We start from the raw sequence: 19,917 nt of genomic DNA, 5'->3' as shown, positions 1-19,917 counted from the left end.
TTAATGAATGTAGGGTATAAGAACGCACACGAAAGGAACGGTAACCCTCATAAAATATTTGTAATACTCTTGTAAAATAAACATGGCGAATTCCAAAATGGCCGCTATTTCTTTTTCTTGGCGCGTTTTTTGGAATTCTCTTTACTTAGATCTTATTTGTTGTAATAGCAAGAGTAATAGATAGTCGAGCATATATATAAATAAAAGTAATAATTTTTATATATAAAGTATTTTGTGAAAAAAAAGATTGGACTATTGCAGTTTATGAGACACAACACAGCGAATGCTTAGGGCTCTTTCCTGTCATGCGTATTATCATTCGAGTGCGGATCTGGTCCATGCGCATCCTATTATTTATACATGTGTTTCATATCACGTGTGCTACACGCACGCCAATGGAACTCCGCGTGACAGGAGAACGATACTTAATATTGTTTACCCACGACTACATAACCATGTAAACACCTCACCGTGGCCACCTTCTTGTAGATCTGCGCGGGCCCGCTGCACTCGCTGTAGGGGTACTCGCCCGTGGCCATCTCCAACATGCACATACCGAATGCGTACACGTCCACCGACTCGTCGTAGTGCTCCTCGTACATCTCCGGCGCCATGAACTCGGGCGTGCCTGTGCGATGACAGAACAGAGCGATGTTGTATTTCACAAGTGATTAATTATTGTGAAACATAATTGAGCATAATTGTTTGCCAGTAAATAAATTGATTGATACAGGCGTCGTACGTTTTGAGCATCGCGGAGATCGTCAACTGTACCTGTACTTAAAAGGCACCTACGTTCGGTAGTGACATGAATAAATTCCTCCACATCTATCGGGAACCGAGAATTTCTTCAATTGTGTAAAATGAATACAAATACAAAAAGAAAACGTACGGTAGTGTTAAAATAATAAATGTCACTTCACTACGGTTGCGTCCCAACTCTATGGACTAGTCTGCATCGGACTATATCGCCTACAGTATATTTACCAGTGGGAGGCTCCTTTGCACAGGATGCCGGCTAGATTATGGGTACCACAACGGCGCCTATTTCTGCCGTGAAGCAGTAATGTGTAAGCATTACTATGTTTCGGTCTGAAGGGCGCCGTAACAAGTGAAATTACTGGGCAAATGGGACTTAATATCTTGTCTCAAGGTGACAGGCGCAGTTGTAGTGCCGCTCAGAATTTTTGGGGGTTTCAAGAATCCTAAGCGGCACTGCATTGTAATGAGCAGGGCGTCTCAATTACCATCAGCTGAAAAAAATAGCATATAGTGTTGTATAGCAGCCTTGACAGACAAAGTGTCTGAGTCCTGAGAACACAATTCGCTGGTCTCTCGTATATTTACTTATGTACTTCTTTCGACTATCTATTATTCAATGACTAAATATAAAAGTCTCAAAAATAATTAAATGTCTTTCAGTAATACAAGTAGAATTGTGGAATCTTTCTAAATAAACAATACAACAGATTTATTTGTAATGGATAAATGAAAAATAATTTTAAGAGTTCTTTCACATTTACAAAGAAAGCTTTATTATCATGGGCTGTATGTATATATAAGTATTTATTACGCTACCAAAATTGAATGTTACTCAATTCATGATGAATGTTAATCCATTCAATATGGGAAGCACGCTGTAAAAACTACTGATAAATTATTAAATACATGCAATACTATATAAGTATTATGTTCAAATATTACCCGGGTGACGTATTTACCTATGACAGATTTAGCGAAGCTCCTATTCTTGAGTGTGGCCAGACCAAGATCTCCAATCTTCACACTGCCTGACGTGCCCGTAATGAAGATGTTGTCGCATTTCAGATCTCTGCGGGCAACGAGATTACACTTATCATACCAGGACAATACTCAACAATATAATCTCTATTGAGAAGTGAGACTATTTCTAACAGTTCTTTCACCAACGCCATAGCGTTTTGTCAACTGTTTCCATATGATATGCTATTGATACTTTCTAATGGAAACGGTAGTATGTGTGATGTTTCGTTCCGTTGATACGTTCACACCAAGATTATCAGTTCGATCAAATGTATACTAGATTAATTATAGCGGTCAAACCAATTACATTTAAAGAGATTAGACCGACAATAAACTGAATTTCGTGTGAACCAATTTTAACAGGGTATATAGGCGTGGCATCTGACTGAACGCACATCAAATGTCATTTTGGTAGTAGAGGTCGCTTAACTGCTGCGCGGTTCAAAGGGAGAACTGTTGGTCTAATCTCGTTAAATGTTTTTGTCAGTGGCTAAAGAGATATAGGGGGCCAATGTATGGTCAAACCACATCCAACGTACGGCCGTCATAGTATGGAGCGAAATTTAACAACTAGGACACAAGCCAGTTCGATATTTTTATATTCGGTAAATAAAAGAGGTTTGGACCTAAGCATTTAGTGAAAAATTATTTATTCAAAGGCAGCAACGTCACATAATTTTTCTAAATTGCACCCGTACGAAGAAGGGGCGGAGCGTTAGTAAATACGATCCCATAGATTTAGTAATATAAAATTAATTCACGTTACCTGTGAATGATAGGCGGTGTTCTGGAGTGGAGAAAGTTAAGCCCTTTGAGTATCTGTCGACACCACGACTTAAGTACCTTGCCTTTCAGATGTTTGAACCTCTTGAGATACCTGCGGCCAAAACGTTCAATTTAAATTCATATAAGATTTTATTAGAAGCAATACGCCGCCAATTACATTTTATTTTTTACATACAGCACTAGGGAGAATCTCAAGCTTAGATCAAAAGCACGCATTTTTTCCACTCTTATATCAACAATAAAAACCACCTGATCTATCAAGTTACAGACGCCTAATGAAGGGCAAACTTTTCAGATACCACATTTTATTTTATTTTACGGAAAAGTAGGACAAATGAGCGTTCGGGTCACCTGGTGTTAAGTGATCACTGCCGCCCACATTCCATTGCTAGACCAGGGGAATCACAGGAGGGTAGCAGAGGAGTTCAAACTTAAGGATTCAAAGTTAAATCAATTCAGAGGAATATAATTACAAATTACTAATAAATACTTTTTTTACTTAACCCAGATCCATTCTTTGTTTTTTCATTATTATAAAAATAATAATAAGCATCACAAGACAATAACTTTACATCAATTAATAATACCCTTTTTTTAATTTATATTATTAATAATAATGTACTAGTGATGCTTGTTTTGCACATAGTAACAATGTGACGTCATCGACGTCAGTTCCAGTGATAATGTAACCGTGATATAGATGTACAGGTGCCGTACGTTTTGAGCGTCCCAGAGACCATCAGCTCGGTGATGAGCACGATGTTCTTCTTCTTGGCCACGACTCCCTCCCAGTAGTTGTAGAAGCGCACGATATTCGGATGCTGTAGCTTCTTCAGCATATCCGCCTCCTCACGGAATCGAAGCCGCTCGGTCTTATTCAGCTTTTTCTCCTAAAATAAAAAAAAAATATGAGAAAAAGCCAAGAAACGAGCAGATGGCCTATTTTACGCAACATCATCTGTCCATAGCACAAACTGTGTGGTGACAAAGCGGAACTAACAAAGTTACTGCAATAAAAATTTAGTACGAATGTTTGCCTGATATGCTTATAAAATTATTTGATTTACTAAGTTTTATTTAAAATATATATATTTTTATTTAGTTTTGTTCATACTTCTTTCTTGACAACCTGAATTGAAATAATTTTAGAAATAACCAATAATACATTAAATCTTTATATATATTTAATGAAAATGGTCTTTGTTTGAGGCTTTTTCACGCCTAAACCACTGATCGTATCGACATGAAACTACCACCATTCGATGCGAAATTTATCCTAGATGGTTTATGGCTACTATTGTATTTGTAATAAGAAGAATAAAATTTAATTTATTTCCTTACAAAGTTCACCCAGCGAAGGGGGCGGAGAACGGCTAGTATTTAATATAGAATCTATTTTTTCGAGAGGGCAGGGCCCATATGTCGGACTAAGATCGAAATCCATTTCAGACTTAAAACCTCCTTTACCTATTGCTTGTAGCTCAATAGTTTTTCCACCACAAATACTGTGTATTTTATCTAGTTATCTATGTAAACAAATGACGTTGTATACACATATAAGGATATATGAGTCGCTGTCTGATAGCGGAACGGCAAAATTAGTATGCTTAAAGACAAAGTATCTCCTTAGTGATGTGACAACTGTCACTGTCTGAATCGGATTATAATTTCAACACAACCTAATCTGAATAAATGTTATACATTGCTGCTTATTGACCAAGAATATGTTAAATAACTGTAATAAATAATGCAATGTATATACATAGCAGTCGAAGCTTATTATTTAATTTGTGTTATGTTCCAAATTTTGGCGTTGTTTTTATACGACGTGATTTGTCTATATGTAATGAACATGATTGATGTTCTCCCACAGTTCCCGCTACATATAGTCGTACTCCACATGTCGCCAGAGCACGCATACTAACGAGCAGCTCGCACCAGGCCACGGCCACTCCCGTCTGCGTGTCCAGCCCGTGGTACACCGTCTTGAACGAGCCGCGACCCACCTCCTTGTCGTACTTGAAGAACCTGGCAACACAATAACAACTTATATTCACAAGACAATTTAGACTATCATCCCACCATCAGGATGTGTGGCGGTCCTCCACAGTGCGGTTTTCAAGGAACTTCCTTCCACAAATCACAAAGCTGTGGCTAATGAGCTTCCTTGTGCGGTTTCCAGGAATATACATAAAAGGCATTTATTTTCTCAAAATTGATTCCTTTAGAATTCTTTTTGATGTCATTTCTTATACTACTAGATACTACTACCGCTTCGGAAACAAATGGCGCTCTGAGAGAGAAGAAGCGGCGCAAGAAACTCTCCCAGCATTCTTTTTTTTTGCGCTCTTTTCAATAAAAATATACAATATTGTACAGTCGCTATAAAATAATCACAATCTAGTCCCAGGCTGTCCGATCATTTAGATATTCAGCAGTGGAGTAATAGGATTTACGACAGAGCCATTTTTTTATAAAACATTTAAATTTATTTATAGATAATGCCTGAACAGTGGCTGGGACTTTATTGTAGAAGTGTATACATTTACCCTTAAAGCTATTATGTATCTTATGTTACGACATGGTTACCATCAAAAAACGCGTACACGTTCCTTAAAAGGCAGCAACGCTCCTGGGATTCCTCTAGCGTTGCAAGAGAATGTGAGCGGTGGTAAACACTTAACTCACCTGGTGTTAAGTGTTTACTCGTTTGTCCTCCTCTTCGATAAAAAAAATCATCTGCGTCAAAATAAAAACTAGATCCATGATTCTAGAAACCATATATATTTTAACGAATCTAACACCGTGACGCGTTTCTAAAGCTAAATCCTAGTTCCAACATACTGATCTGAGCTAAGTCACATCTTATTATTTAGGCAATTTATATTACTTTACAAACTTACTTTTATCTAAATCGGTCAAGCCGTTTCAGACTTAGACAGAGAACATAAATACTAATAATTAATCTCATGGCCAAAAATTAAATCGGACTCACTAATAAAGGTTATTCATAAGGGTTCCATACCATCGTTCAAATTATAACACTACACATTATGTATAATTCCAATACTTAAAAAAATATTTTAATTTAGCTTTAGCCAATTTTTAATTCGCCATTTTGATTTCTATTTGTTTTAGCGGCAATACTTAGACAAATTCTCTGTTACAGACAACCGGACAAACAGACGGAGACAGTGGAGACGTTTCCGTTCGCAAAGCTTTTATACTTCTTTTTCGTTCTACGCCAGTTATCCCTGGCTGTTGCTTCTCTGGCACATGTGTTGAGGGGAATATTAGTTAGGGCTTTTATCTGGTCTGTCCAGCGCATAGGGGAGCGTCCTCTTGACCTACTGCCGTTGACCCTTCCCTGAACAACAAGTCTCTCTATGGCATGCTCTCCACGTCGCGTGATATGTCCGAAGTATCTGAGGATACGGGCTCTAACCTATAGATGAAAGCCTTTCTTTCACCATGAGCTCTTCAAGTATCGAGACGTTTGTAAGGAGTTGTGTTCAAGATACTCGTAGCATTCGTCTCCAACACCACATTTCTAGTGCGTGAATCCTTTGTCTCTCTCGTTCTTTGACTGTTCATGTTTCGGCACCATATAGTGGTATGGGAAACACTAGAGATCTTACTAACTGAACTTTAGTAGCTTTGGTGATATTCCTGTCCCGTCATATCCTCGTCAACTTCTGCATTGCAGATCTGGTAATAGCAATTCGCCTTCTAATTTCGTCTTCCGAGCCACCAGTATTAGCGACCAGTGATCCTAAGTATATGTATGACTGTACAACCTCGCAATTAGCAATCTCAACTATGTCTGGTGCATTGTTTTGACTTCGATCGACAATCACCATTTTTGTTTTCTGCCGGTTTATTTTAAGGCAATACTGGAGGCTGGTATGCTCGATACGATGTAATGATTCATCAATGTTTTCCTTACGTGTCGCTATTAACGTGGTGTCGTCGGCATATCGGAGATTGGATATGTTTTTGCCGCCAATTGGTATGCCATCTGTCCAATCTTCTAGAGCTATCCTCATAATGTGCTCCGTATAAATATTGAAAAGAATATTGCTTTTATACTCCAATGAGCTAAACAGTGAAGCAATGTAACTAGTAAGGAAACAAGTGCGTTAAAAAATAAAAAAATATGCCCTGACCTTCCACAAGGCGAGACTCCGATAGGTTCCTCTTCATCTTCCTTCTCGCTCTTATCCTTATCCTTGTCTTCCAGTTTCTCCAGCTCGTAGATGGGACCATACACCAGACCTAAAAATACATACATAAATAATTAATGTGTGATCTAATTATAATACATGATATTATATAACATATAATATATTCACTGATTGTTCAAATGTAACTAGTGTTGAAAGTAACTTTTCTTTTTTTTTTCCGTCGCAAGATACATAGGCAGTGTTGTCATTTTCAATAAAAACTACTTACTCTGTCTATATTTATAACGAAAATGGTCTTAGTTTGAGACTCAATCACACCTAAACCACTGATCGTATCGGCATGAAACTACCACCATTCGATGCGAAATTTATTCTATTTCGAATTCCTTTTAAAATTCGTCTGGCGAAGCGGGCGGGAACGGCTAGTGTTACTATATAATATTTTTATTATAGTTCGCGATACCTAAAAAAGAGCGGAAACGGTAGGGGTGTGGTTGCTCATTTTTACAGTCACGCACATTTTTTTTTAATTATATTAGTTTTACTGTTGTTTTATATGTACTTAACAGTTCTTCTATGTACTTCAAATTAATTAATCCACCCATCCAATTTGTCAGTAACAAAAACCATTAACATATTTCCTTTCCAGTAAACGCAATACCATAATATAAAAAAATATACTCGAACCTTAGAAACGCCGGCTATTTCTCGATGAATAAACATCAACGATCAACATACACTGCATCTTCCCACTCCGCACGCAGACTTTTACCGCCAGTTTATTCGATAAAATAATTTGGTACATTGCTAGTGCAATTTTACGCGTGCATGTTATTTACAAGTTACTGTTTTTACACTGTGAGGTTAAGAGATCTCACTTTAAAATAATTTGGTTTTCAGATAAAATGTTAATCATAAAATATCAGCACAATAGACCTAAAAATGCAGAAGTCATGTTTTTGATTTGTTTCTTATTATCCTTGATACAGTACTGTGTAATATTGTTTTAATAACAAATCTAAACATGGCGGGTGAGACACTAACGATAGTCGAGGTCGTGATATTTGGCGATCATATTATATAAAGAAAAATTAGTTAAAAATAAATTTTATTTGACTCCTAAGTAAATTTAAACAAAAAATAAGTTGTTTATTACACATATTACACGCCAATTGGTGCGCGCAAGTAGGATACGGGAATGCGAACACACGGAGCTGTCGGCGCTTGCGCTTAACTAATGAAATAGTCGCGCACTGTGATGGTGTATTCACACTTCATATATATTTAATAAATACTGTTCAAATATTAAGCACCTTATTTAACTACATTATTAGAACGTGAATTGGGTAGCTAATACTGTCCCTAAATATATATATGAGATGCTAAGTCTCACAAGTCATACTGTATAAAATAATATAATTTGTTGGAAAATACCATTCTGTTGCTCCTGAGGTTGTTCAGGGTCTGAAGTGTCTGCTTTCGTAGCATCAGACGCGAACCGGATGTTCTCCTCCTGTTGATTAAGACAAATCATCCACATTAAAAGCTATCAAAACGGCTAAGTGTGTGTATGACTCCCACAGCGAGGTTTCCGTACAAGCTCATAGAATACAATTTGTCAGTTTTGTACATAAAACTTGATTTCCTAATCGGTAAACCAATAGCAATTATTCTTTAGTCTGTTGACAAGTGTGCACAAGACCAGCAGCATTATGTGGTGTGACGAATATCTTTGAATGGAGGGATGATGGGTAATGAAGAGTGGATACCGTAACTCAAAAGAGCGGATTATACTTCACTTTTACAATTATAAATAAATCTCCTGTAGTGTCTTGACATCTAGTCTGAATTAGATATGTGTTAACAATAACATGATACCGAGAGTAACATTATCCGTGTTACACAACGGGAACAGCATTTCCAATCGGCCATCAGTTGGTTACTGAAGAACAGTTGTTTCACCCGTGACCAAAAGTGAGACAACATCTCGTACAGTTTTGATTGCCTACATGTGCCACCAAAACTATTATTTTGTACAGACAAATTAGACGTAGTTCTTGAATAACGTTCCAAGCCGCAAACATCACATTTTAAGGAATTCGTGCTTAAAGTTTAATAAATATTAGTGTATTCCATACATGCGGGTTGGGCTACTAAGCCATGATGTCATTTATAGAGTGACAGTAGGGCTGCCATTTTTTGGCAGTCCGTTAATATGAATCACGTGACCAGTTTTGTGTTCCTAACTCAACTTCGACATGATTGTGGTTTTGGAACATTTTTCTGGAATTACGCCTCATAAAGAATTTTCATTCCACACTTTTGACAACTATCAGCAAAAGAAGAACTATGTTAATGATGATATCTTCCACTCACCAGATCCTGTTCGGAGATGAAGGCGTCGTCCTCGAGTCGCGCCACCAGCTTGTTGCCGCTGTCATCCAGCTCGGGGTCGCACAGGCCGCCCTGGCCCGAGCTGCGACGCCGGTAGCCTCCCACTCCGACTCCCACGCCCACACCTACCACTGGCTGACTTGCCTGGGGATATAGTGTTTAGTAACAATATGTTCAAATTCTTTAAGACTTACATAGTAGGGGGAAGTGTACCACAAATACTGGCAGCATTTCCGCGTTGGATAGCCAGGCTGATCCGTTGACCGATAGCTACCAGCGCTTGGGTTTCCAGTGGCCCTATGGAGGCGCGAAGATAGTACTTTATACATTCGACACCAAACAGCAAAAACATGTTTCTTTAATGAAACAAAGGGACGAGACGAGCAGGACGTTCAGCTGATGGTAATTGATACGCCCTGCCCATTACAATGCAGTGGCGCTCAGGATTATTGAAGAACCCCAAAAATTTTGAGCGGCACTACAACTGCGCTCGTCATCTTGAGACATAAGATATTAAGTGTTATTTGCCGACTAATTTCATTAGCTACGGCGCCCTTCAGACTAACTACTTACTGCTTCACGGCAGACATAGGCGCCGTTGTAGTACGCATAATCTAGGCGGCATCCTGAGCAAAGGAGCCTCCACTGTAAGACTCACAGAGACCGACATATTTGCATATTTGCTTGTTGTCTATATAATGCTTAATGTATACATACTACGCTAGTGGTGAGTGAGTTAAGCATGTCGAAGGTATTGCTCTGCTGTGTGTGGATGATGGCGATCGCGTTGTATGGTCGCGGAGGCAGCACCGGCGCCTTCATCACCTCGCTTCCGTCCACCACCTTCAATAAAAAAAACAACATATTATTAAAAAATCTACTCCATACTTCTATACCAGTATTATAAATGTAAAAGTAACTCTGTCGCATACTCTCTCACTTCAAGGGTGGTATATTTACAATGCAAACAATACAGTCAACCAACGGAGGTTAGCGGGCACGAGGTATCGAATGCTCATTGGTAAGATAGTGATTTCAACCCTACCTACTACCTAATACCTAGTTATAATGCAAAATTTAATTATGCAAGTACCGAGTTATAATGCTGTTAAAAATCAGATAGAAAAGCACTCTTCCAACCTGACTTGAAAGAGGTAGTTAAAATTAATATTCAACATACCCCTACTGCGCGTCCAGCTGTTATGCGACATGCGACAAATTGATGAAAAAATTTGAAGCATAAAATAACCACTAAATAAAACCGAACTTAAGAAAATTTATTGAATTAGGCGTTACTTTGTGGAAATCCATAATTATACAAATGATTTAAGTTTGCTTTAGTATTAATTCCGCCAATATTTGTTTTTAAAACAATTCGACACGTGTTTCGCCTCTACACGAGGCATCCTCAGGACGTGTTGTCTCGCCAAAACCTGGCACGAGACTCAGTTCAGACTTCAGTCTTACCGAACTTATTGACAATTCAACAATGCTTACATATAACTTTACAATTTGTTATTTTCAAGCGACTTTACGAGGACGCGCTATACGATTTAAATACAAACGAAATCGGGGACAGAAGCTAGTTATAAGATATAAATTATAATTTATTTCAAACTATTTTACCTTGAACGTTTTCTCCTTGCCATGCACAGTCTTTTCCTTGGCTGGTAGAACTGAGGAGTCGAGATGATGGGTGGGCTGGGATATCTGGTGGCCGTGGGTGTGTAGACCCGATGTCATCTGGAAATATCGTTGTGTTTTGCCAATCACGTGTACTAAGAAAGATACTATATACAACTTATAATACCAAATATTATTAATACTATTAAATGAGGAATTTTATTTATTTAACATTTTTTTTTTATTTATTTTTTTATTTGGTTCAAAAAATTTACAGAAAGCTTATAAGTAATAACAATATGAACATTAAGGAACCATAATGGTGTCTGAGTCAGCATACTGTTGGGAATTTTACTTCTCAAATCTGAATTCTCACCCTAAATAGACATCCAATCCCCCAAGTCTAGTGCTACCATAAACATTGGCATATATAAGTTATTTCCTTAAAAAAGCGATAGCAAATAAAACATTGTATTTAAACATATTTTATAACGCGGTTTTACGCTAAAAAATATTTCTTTAACGTCACCTCTACCATTGAGCCACTAGTATTGGTGCTTCTGGATGTCAAACTCGGATTCTATTTATCTAAAATTCGCGGTGAATCATTTCGGCCGTTATAAATAATCGATTGTTCATTTAAAATTATTTTCAATCCAGATTTTTATATTCATCCGTCATCGTCAAACTGTCAAGCGACAAACAAAACTACCAAATCCATTATATTATAGAAAACGCTTACCGATCACATTCATTCAGGTTCAGATTTATCAAAAAGTGCATGGCGAAAAAGAAACATATTTGCAGATGTTCGGGTTCACCATCATGTTTTTATTGAAGTGAAAATATTTTTAGCCGCATTGGGCGGTTTTTGGTAGGGGAAAGTCGTACGGGTTCGCGTTACCGACACGCTCATGACTGGCGCACGCGATTAATAAATAATTAAAGAAATATATGAAGTTAGACACTATTTGGATGCTTATAGCAGTATATCTGTAGCTATACAGCTGACGTATTGTTCTACATTACTACTACTGTGCATTGTTGAAAGTGTTTTTATTGATGAATATATTATTGAAAATAAGTTTTAAAAATAAATTGAAATTAATAATTTAAATGTTTTAAGCATAATTAAATTTCAAATTTCAAAACTACAAGTTCTAAGTTTTCACTTCTATCTGGCAGTATCCACAACTGCGAATTATTGCTAATAGCGGCAACAGTGATATTATATACACTCGGCCACAATTTCAGCTGTCTATCTGTGCGGTACACTTCAGTGTGAGAAATAGGGCTGGTTACATTCCGGGTACGGAGCCCTAAAAATCAACAACCCACAGTCACGTGACCATAAAAGAGAGAGAGATCTAATAAACAATGAGAGGTCAACATTTAAATGAGCAAGTCAACAAGGCAAGTCACCGGGCTCCAGTGTAAGTAATTGACCTGTACCAATAAACTAACTTCTGGGGCCACACGGCCAATAGCGAAATCCGATTAGGGAAACACGCGAGCCCTATTCAATCGACCTTTTGGAGATATATTATTTTTTGAAGTAAAATTTCTTTACGCGCAACTTGAGGGTAACTCAGATTTTTCTTAAATTTTTTAACCGTTAAAATTTAACGCTTTAAAACAGTTTTTTTCAAATAGCTCACTAATATTTTTTGAAAATCTCCAAGTATTGGTGTTTGTATATTTTGTAATAAATAAATTATTTTAAAAAAATTAAGAAATTCTTCTTAACATTATTCAATCATAACGTTATATTGCATGTATGCGCAGCTAATAATATAACGTTAGATTAAGGATTGGTCTCCACTGCGCTCCAACTAGATACCGCAATACCTAAGAACATAGCTTTTTTATTACGGCAACTATTAGATGCTTGATTGCGTGGCATCTTTAATTTTTTTAAATAAAATCTATAAACTAGATACATAGTCTGTTGCCATAGAAATACCGAACTAAGTGTAACTACAGTGGGCTTAGGTTTGTTTGAAAAAAGTATCTATTACCTTATTATTGTACAGCATGTACAATAATAAAAACTCAAAAACTATTCAATGATACAATGCAAATATGGAATTACACAATCATTTTAATACAAGAAGCACTCGAATCTAACACTTTTAAATAAACTATATTCTTAAATGATTTAGGTAGATATTATTTTTATGGAAGAGGAGGACAAACCAGCATATGGATCACCTCATGTTAAGTGACCACCGCCGCCACAATATTGCTTACACATTACTGCTTCAAGGCAGAAATAGTTATTATTATGGTTATAATAATACTCGGATCAGCCCATCAAATGGTTACTGGTAATAGGAAAGGCCTTATTTTTAGTAAGACGGGTACTGCCATACCGAATATTGGTAATATACCTGCCAAAATCGGGAAGTGCCCTTTGGCACTAGATAATTCATGTACACCAATATCGAAAGTGCCGTACGACACACTACGCCCTGACCAAGTTCTGAGCCTCATTTTGCTTATAAGATAGTTTATTTTGCATGGTCTTATAGCTCGTTACAATAGCTTTCTTATACATTCTCTCATATCATCCTAATTATAAGCAATCTATTAATACACGTAAAATAATACGCATTGACAAGCCGCTGAGCGCACGCTCCAAAATCGCGCCGATCTTTGGCATTGCGTGGCGCGGGGACACTTGCCGATTACGGAAAGATCAGAATGCTGTTCAATGGATTTTCTTCGAACACTATGTTATGTTTATGTTTTTTAAAGTGATAACCCTCACTTCTGGGATTAATACACAAATAAAATTTGGAAAACAAAATTTTATGAACGATTCGGGACTCGAACCTACGACCTCCGGCGTTCCGTGCGGGTGCTCTAACCAACTGAGCACTCGAACACTCCTACTTCATGAGGACAAAAGGACACGAGGCGTAAGAAAAGTATCGCCAGTCTCAAAAGCGTCTCAGCTACAGAAGCGTATAAATATGTCTAAATAGTATTTGCCATGGTAGAGAATGAAAGATTCCTTTTCTTAAAAATAATTATCGGCTTCGAGATTGGAAGTTGGAAACCCCTAAAGCCAATCGTCCTAGGACAAATTAAATTTGTAAATTTAATCCCAGTCAAGAGGGAAATCACTTTAAATACAAAGTTGTCAAGAATTTTAACAAATTAAAATAATGGGGTAAAATTGAAATTATTTTCGAAATCGTCGCCTTTTTCGTGGTTTAATGGTGCACAAAAATTCTCCAATCGCGTGAATATATTGAAAAATAAACTGTTTTAACGGAATTCAGAACCAAATCCTCATTGAAGTATATTCAATTATAGTAATGATCATAACAATGAATTATCTCCGAAAAAGCGGCTGAAACTAGTTTCAAGCGCTAACTCAATAGAACGGCGGATGTGGCACGCCATATTGTGGAATACAGCTTCTTGAGATCAGACCAGACTATTGCTGCAAATGTGTATTGTAAATAACTCAAACAGTGATGAAAAATCTCAATAGGAAGACTTACTAGTTTTCTGCTTCTGCGCGATTTATAACCTAGGTCCTAAAGAATCATTAAGAGAAAAAATTAAAGAAATAATTTGATAATGTTCTGTATGTTCATAAGCACATTGAGGAATTTTCTAGAAACTGTGACATTCATAATGTTAACAAGGGGAACAAACATAAAATTGGTATGCCTACTACTCGGTTGGGTCGAGTTAGTAAATCTTTTGTTGGGCGATGTATATGCTTCTACAATATGATCCCAGAAAATGTACAAAACAAATGTGTTACGAAATTTAAAAGAATTGTTAAAAAACGTTTGTGTGGGAAAGGTTATTATATCATAAACGATTTTCTTAATGACACCACGGACTGGGAATAAAGCGAACACCCTCAGGCTCTTTAATTATAAATGTTTATTGTACGACATCACATTGTAATCCATATTTTATATTTAAAAAAAAAAGCCCGCTGACGTCTTGCGGCCATTCTTCTCAGGTCTGAGGCAGTCTCTTTTGAATGGGTGGTAGTTTTTGACGTTCAATAAGTGATTTTAAATCCTATTTTGAATAAAAATATTTCAATTTGAATTCAAATCAAACGTCAAAATTCTTTGTCATGTGGACAATCACAATTTTCACCAGCGTTAAGTGCACTACTTAAGAATGTTCAGAGATGATACTTTCATTACTTACAATCAACACTACCTAAGATATTGAGGATACAGACCTAAACATGATAGTGCTATGTTGCTGGCACTATCTGCTGACGTCACCGCAGATGCCACAGATTAAGAGTAGCCTTATCTAATCAAATCTAAATTCAATTATTCAAATAGGTCAGAAATGACACTCGTGAATGTCAAAGTTATACATATGGGGATTGGGGACACGTAATAAGACTCATGAATTGATACTATATTAAACTAGCGACCCGCCCCGGCTTCGCAAAGCCAGTAGAAACTGAACACTGTTGTGTCGCATCAGCCTGCCGTTTTAAGCATTTGGATTACTTAGATATGAAAGACGCACACGGTATGTTTACAATATCCATATGTATGTGTGTGTGAATGTGTTTATGTATGTATGTTTATATATATAATATGTTCAATATGTATATATATATATATAATCTTAAGCAATATTCTCCCATACCACGTCTATCAAGACTTTATAACTCCATCTGTGGTGAGGTAGATATTTTTAAGCATTCGTTACCGGAGTTTAAAAAAATGTTACGTGATTGTTAGGCGCCAAATGACTTAAGTTTTTTTTTTTTGTAATTTTTTTATTTTATATTATTGTGTTCTTAGTGTCACGAAAGCAGAGACTGCGCATGTTGTGACACCTTCATTTCTTGTACATTCAACTCATATTTTGTTAATATTCAATATATTTTAAGGGTATTAGAATGTAACTGTAAAAATAAATACTTGAATTATTTTAAAATACTTTCTTCCTAATCCTTCAGTTTACCTACTAACGCCGTGTATTCTTCTCTACATAAACTCGTTACTTCGACCCAAACTATTTAGCAGACGTCTCACTGCATCCTAGATTTGACCATCGTCACACACACACACACACAGACACAATCAATTATATATAGATTTCAGCAGTTTAGTATATAAATACACAACATATAGACGTTTTCAAATACAGTTTCGTAATTCTGTAATGGAAGAAAAGAGATTAATAATAGAAAATAAGTTAAAACCATTCAAATTATAAAACCCCCGCAAGCTAATTTAATTTAAATTTGATAAAAAATATTATATAACAAATGTTTTAAATTAAAACAAGTGTAATATATGCAATTGTTACATTTACATCTAAATATAAACCGGCTTAAACATATTTACGACACATCGGATCACAGAGGAATGTCTATCATAAAGATAAAATTGAATCATCATTTCATTTTCGACAGTAAATCACGAACAACTGGGCTATAATAAGAATATTAAACGCATTACACGTCTTCTACGTAGACCAGAATCATTAATACAATTTATTATTACGCTTAAAAGTACAAGCCGCGAAATTTACACTCGAAATAGTGCGTAAGAGAAAAGAATCGAGTCTGCAGAGCTATGTTGAGTAATATCAATAGTTTTTTTTTAACCATAGAGGATCGCCAGACATTCAGATGGCGGTGATGATAATCTAAGTTTGAGGCTCCTTTGCACAGGATACGGGCTAGATTATGGGTACCACAACGGCGCCTATTTCTGCCGTGAATCAGTAATGTGTAAGCATTACTGTGTTTCGGTCTGAAGGACGCCGTAGCTAGTGAAATTACTGGGCAAATGAGACTTAACATCATATGTCTCAAGGTGACTACTAGCGCAGTTGTAGTGCCGCTCAGAATTTTTGGAGTTTTTCAAGAATCCTGAGCAGCACTGTATTGTTATGGGCAGGGCGTATCAATTACCATCAGCTGAACGTCATGCTCGTTTCGTCCCTTATTTTCATTTAAAAAACATATCAAACAGCTCTTCGGAATACTCCCCGTGATAAACGCGGTAGAAGACAGACAGTGAAGCGACGTCTCTACGCAACGCCAGCTGATGTAGCCGTTCGCCGAGTAGTCTCTTATGGAATAGGTGGGAAAACACGAGTCCCTAATGATGAGTGTTTTGCAAAACTGAAGATTACACAAAATTGACTTGGTCATCTCGTGTCGAAACGAAATTAAAGGAATTTCTTTCATAACTTCAATATGTCACTTCTGTAAGAACCGCGCTGTGTGTGAAGCGAAGATAAAGTTTCAGTTTCAGTTGTAATTACATAATTCGTCACATGACGATGGAGCCTGAACAGGGCCAACTACGCCAAGTGATAGATGAAGAAAATGACACACTATAGTGTGCCTTGCTTGCTAAATGTTAAGCCGTTTCAAACGGTACCCGTATCAGCGTGTACTGTCTACATTGTATGTAGGTCGAAAACTTCTTAATCATGTTGGGACAATGATGACAGCCCTGTCTAAGGGCTGGGGACCGAACCGATGGCCTTGAGGAATCGAGCGGAGCTAGGTTACCTCCCTCGCACAAGATCGCCATAGTTTTAATATAGAATTCGTAGCATTTTTTATTTATTACAAACATAATACAATTTTCTTAACAAAACTATTTCATGATTAATAGTATTGGTGTACAATTAATAAATTTTCGCACAATTTTCATATAGATTGAATGATTAGCTCCAACTGTAAAAGTTAGGGGTATTTTGATGATTTTTTATCGCTCTGTCTACAAAAAAAAAGAAATGTAAAGAAAAAAATAATTTTCTGGTCATATGATGTAGACATAATATAGTTATTTTTTTGTAAAAATAAAGGCTTTATATAAAGCGTCAAGAAATGGTTTCAATTATGCGCTATTTTGGCGATTTCTTGGGAAAGCAGCCTTAAAGAGCGCGTGATTTGATTTGATTTAGACATCTAAGAGATCAGATGAAACAATAGAGATCTTGCAGATCCGTTGCCGGTCTGGTCTCCAACTTGGACGTCTACAATGTTAAAAACATAGCCCCATTATATTACAAAAAAAAGTACAGTCTTGCTTAAAAGCTTGTGTTTTAGGCGTACAGAGCTGACATAAAAACATAATAATTAATTAGAATAAAGTATAAAATTAAATAAATTAAAAAGGTACATATGATGAATCTACAGTTTATGTGTATAGGTCAATAATGTCTTTAATAAAATGACTAAAAACCAATAAAAATAAAATACAGATAATTTTTATTTCAACACTATTAGTATTATTTCTGTATCTTCATAGGATATATTTTAGAGTGCTTCATGGAGAGTCATCTCAAAATGAATTATTATAATTATATGTCACAGAATAGACGTGTTTCTGGCGCACAGTAATAGAGCGGGGGATCTGAAATATGAAAGATTCTAAAAACATTTACGTAACTTTTATTCCACCAGCTACCACACTAGTCCGGACTTCACTCACTCACTAGTAACGCTAAATCTGTGGAAACTTTAGCTCGGCAGCAACAGGCATCTCTAGCTTCAATATTTAGTTACATGAATATCGCCAGACGGTTTACAAATTAGATCTGACTTACATTTACGCACCTGCAATATAAATACTTCGCCAATCAAAACACTTTTTTGCACAAACACTCCCCTACTTCACTAAAATATATTTTGCCACACAGTTGTCCGAAATACAAAATCAGAAAACACGCGAAACATCGGTCCGAGAAGAAGCGTCAACTCCGCAACACTGGCCCATTCATAACAAACACGAGATAAGGACACAAACGCATCACGCGTAAGGCTATTCGCACACTTAGCGTTTCCAACGCGCGATCACGTGAACGCGAGTCGTAAAGCTTAGTGCAGCTTTATTATCCGTCGAGCTTTCTCTTTATTAAACGCAAGGGCCACTATTATTGTCTCTTTATCGAGGTCGAGGTGATTTATTCAAAACAATGAAATGCATTATGGAACTCCTGAGAAATTGGCAAATAAATTATTTTAAGGCCCTGGGGAATAAACCTGAATATTAATATGTATAATGGTCTAGCTCAACTTCATTATACCTTAAACATATAAATGTATGTGTTTAGTTACTTATAGATAAGTACTATAATAGGTACGTGAAATTATATAAAGGATCTAGGAATTCTTAATTTTTCTATCTTGGGAATGTCGACTTAACAATGAAAACTGAATATATGACTCAGTTTCCTGTACTTCTTGACAAAGGCATTCTGACAAAATCCAAGAATAACAAATAGATATGCTTCATATTTTTATCAAAATAAGGTTGAAAAATACAACCATCCACATATTATGTAAAACCGTAGAATACAGAATACATAAATATATATATATATATATATAAGAGATTTCCACGTATATAGTCACTCATCACGATATCTCTGGAACCATAAGGCGTAGAGACTTGAAATTTGGTAGGAATACTGCTTTCGTCGAGTAGAGGTCAGCTAAGAACGGATTTTACGATAATCCACCCACAAGATTTTTTTATATTATGAACAGAACAACGTCTGTCGGGTTAGCTAGTACATAATAAACCAGAAGGAGTGTCAGTCACAATTCTACGCACCGCATTGTGTCCAAAATAAACCGCCCGCCCGCGCCTCAAACACAACAAATACTTCCCAACATTCCCAAACAGTTTTGCTAAATCAGACAACATGCCCTATTATCGATAGCTTATATCATCGAATTTACGACATTCTTCTTATAAATTCATGAGACTTGCAATTGACACATGCAACGTTCGCCTGATGGTGTATGATATAAGGCTTAAAAACAAAACACCACGATTACAACAACAGCGTCTATACTTTGCTTTACAATACGACTTGTTAGGACACTTATCCCCTGAGGACATTTTATACAAAAACGATAAACATCATTAATATTAATGCAGTTGTTGTTAAATGCGTGCATCTTATAATTTATTGAAACGTGTAGTGCATCTACGAGTATGTAAATGATATAATAGAGGTCTGCCGTTGTAAGCGCACAACGCATACAAGCACAACTGAAGTTAAAGTTTGTCGACAATCTAATTTGAATTCTATAAACTTTCACCGAAAGTTCATTTTCCACAAACGTATCCATATTTTTGAACTCTTTGTAGGTTGTTTTATATTTTGGCAA

The 19,917-nt window shown here is 36.6% G+C and overlaps 1 protein-coding gene across 1 annotated transcript in view; it reads right to left on the bottom strand.

Annotated features, from left to right (window-relative positions):
- Positions 1-3,441: 3,441 nt before the first annotated feature.
- The window catches only part of LOC126970350 (uncharacterized), a 33,357-nt gene continuing 16,881 nt past the window's right edge, over positions 3,442-19,917 (bottom strand). The window contains exons 3-9 of the mRNA XM_050816204.1: positions 10,773-10,889; positions 9,864-9,989; positions 9,129-9,290; positions 8,187-8,265; positions 6,735-6,843; positions 4,490-4,596; positions 3,442-3,458 (exon numbers count right to left, since the gene is read on the bottom strand). Coding sequence (XP_050672161.1) covers positions 3,442-3,458; positions 4,490-4,596; positions 6,735-6,843; positions 8,187-8,265; positions 9,129-9,290; positions 9,864-9,989; positions 10,773-10,889 — 717 coding nt within the window. The remainder of the gene's footprint in view (positions 3,459-4,489; positions 4,597-6,734; positions 6,844-8,186; positions 8,266-9,128; positions 9,291-9,863; positions 9,990-10,772; positions 10,890-19,917) is intronic.

This window comes from Leptidea sinapis, chromosome 20, assembly GCF_905404315.1.
Source record: "Leptidea sinapis chromosome 20, ilLepSina1.1, whole genome shotgun sequence".
In the NCBI taxonomy this organism is placed as follows: Eukaryota; Metazoa; Arthropoda; class Insecta; order Lepidoptera; family Pieridae; genus Leptidea; species Leptidea sinapis.
This window is presented reverse-complemented; position numbering and strand designations above follow the sequence as displayed.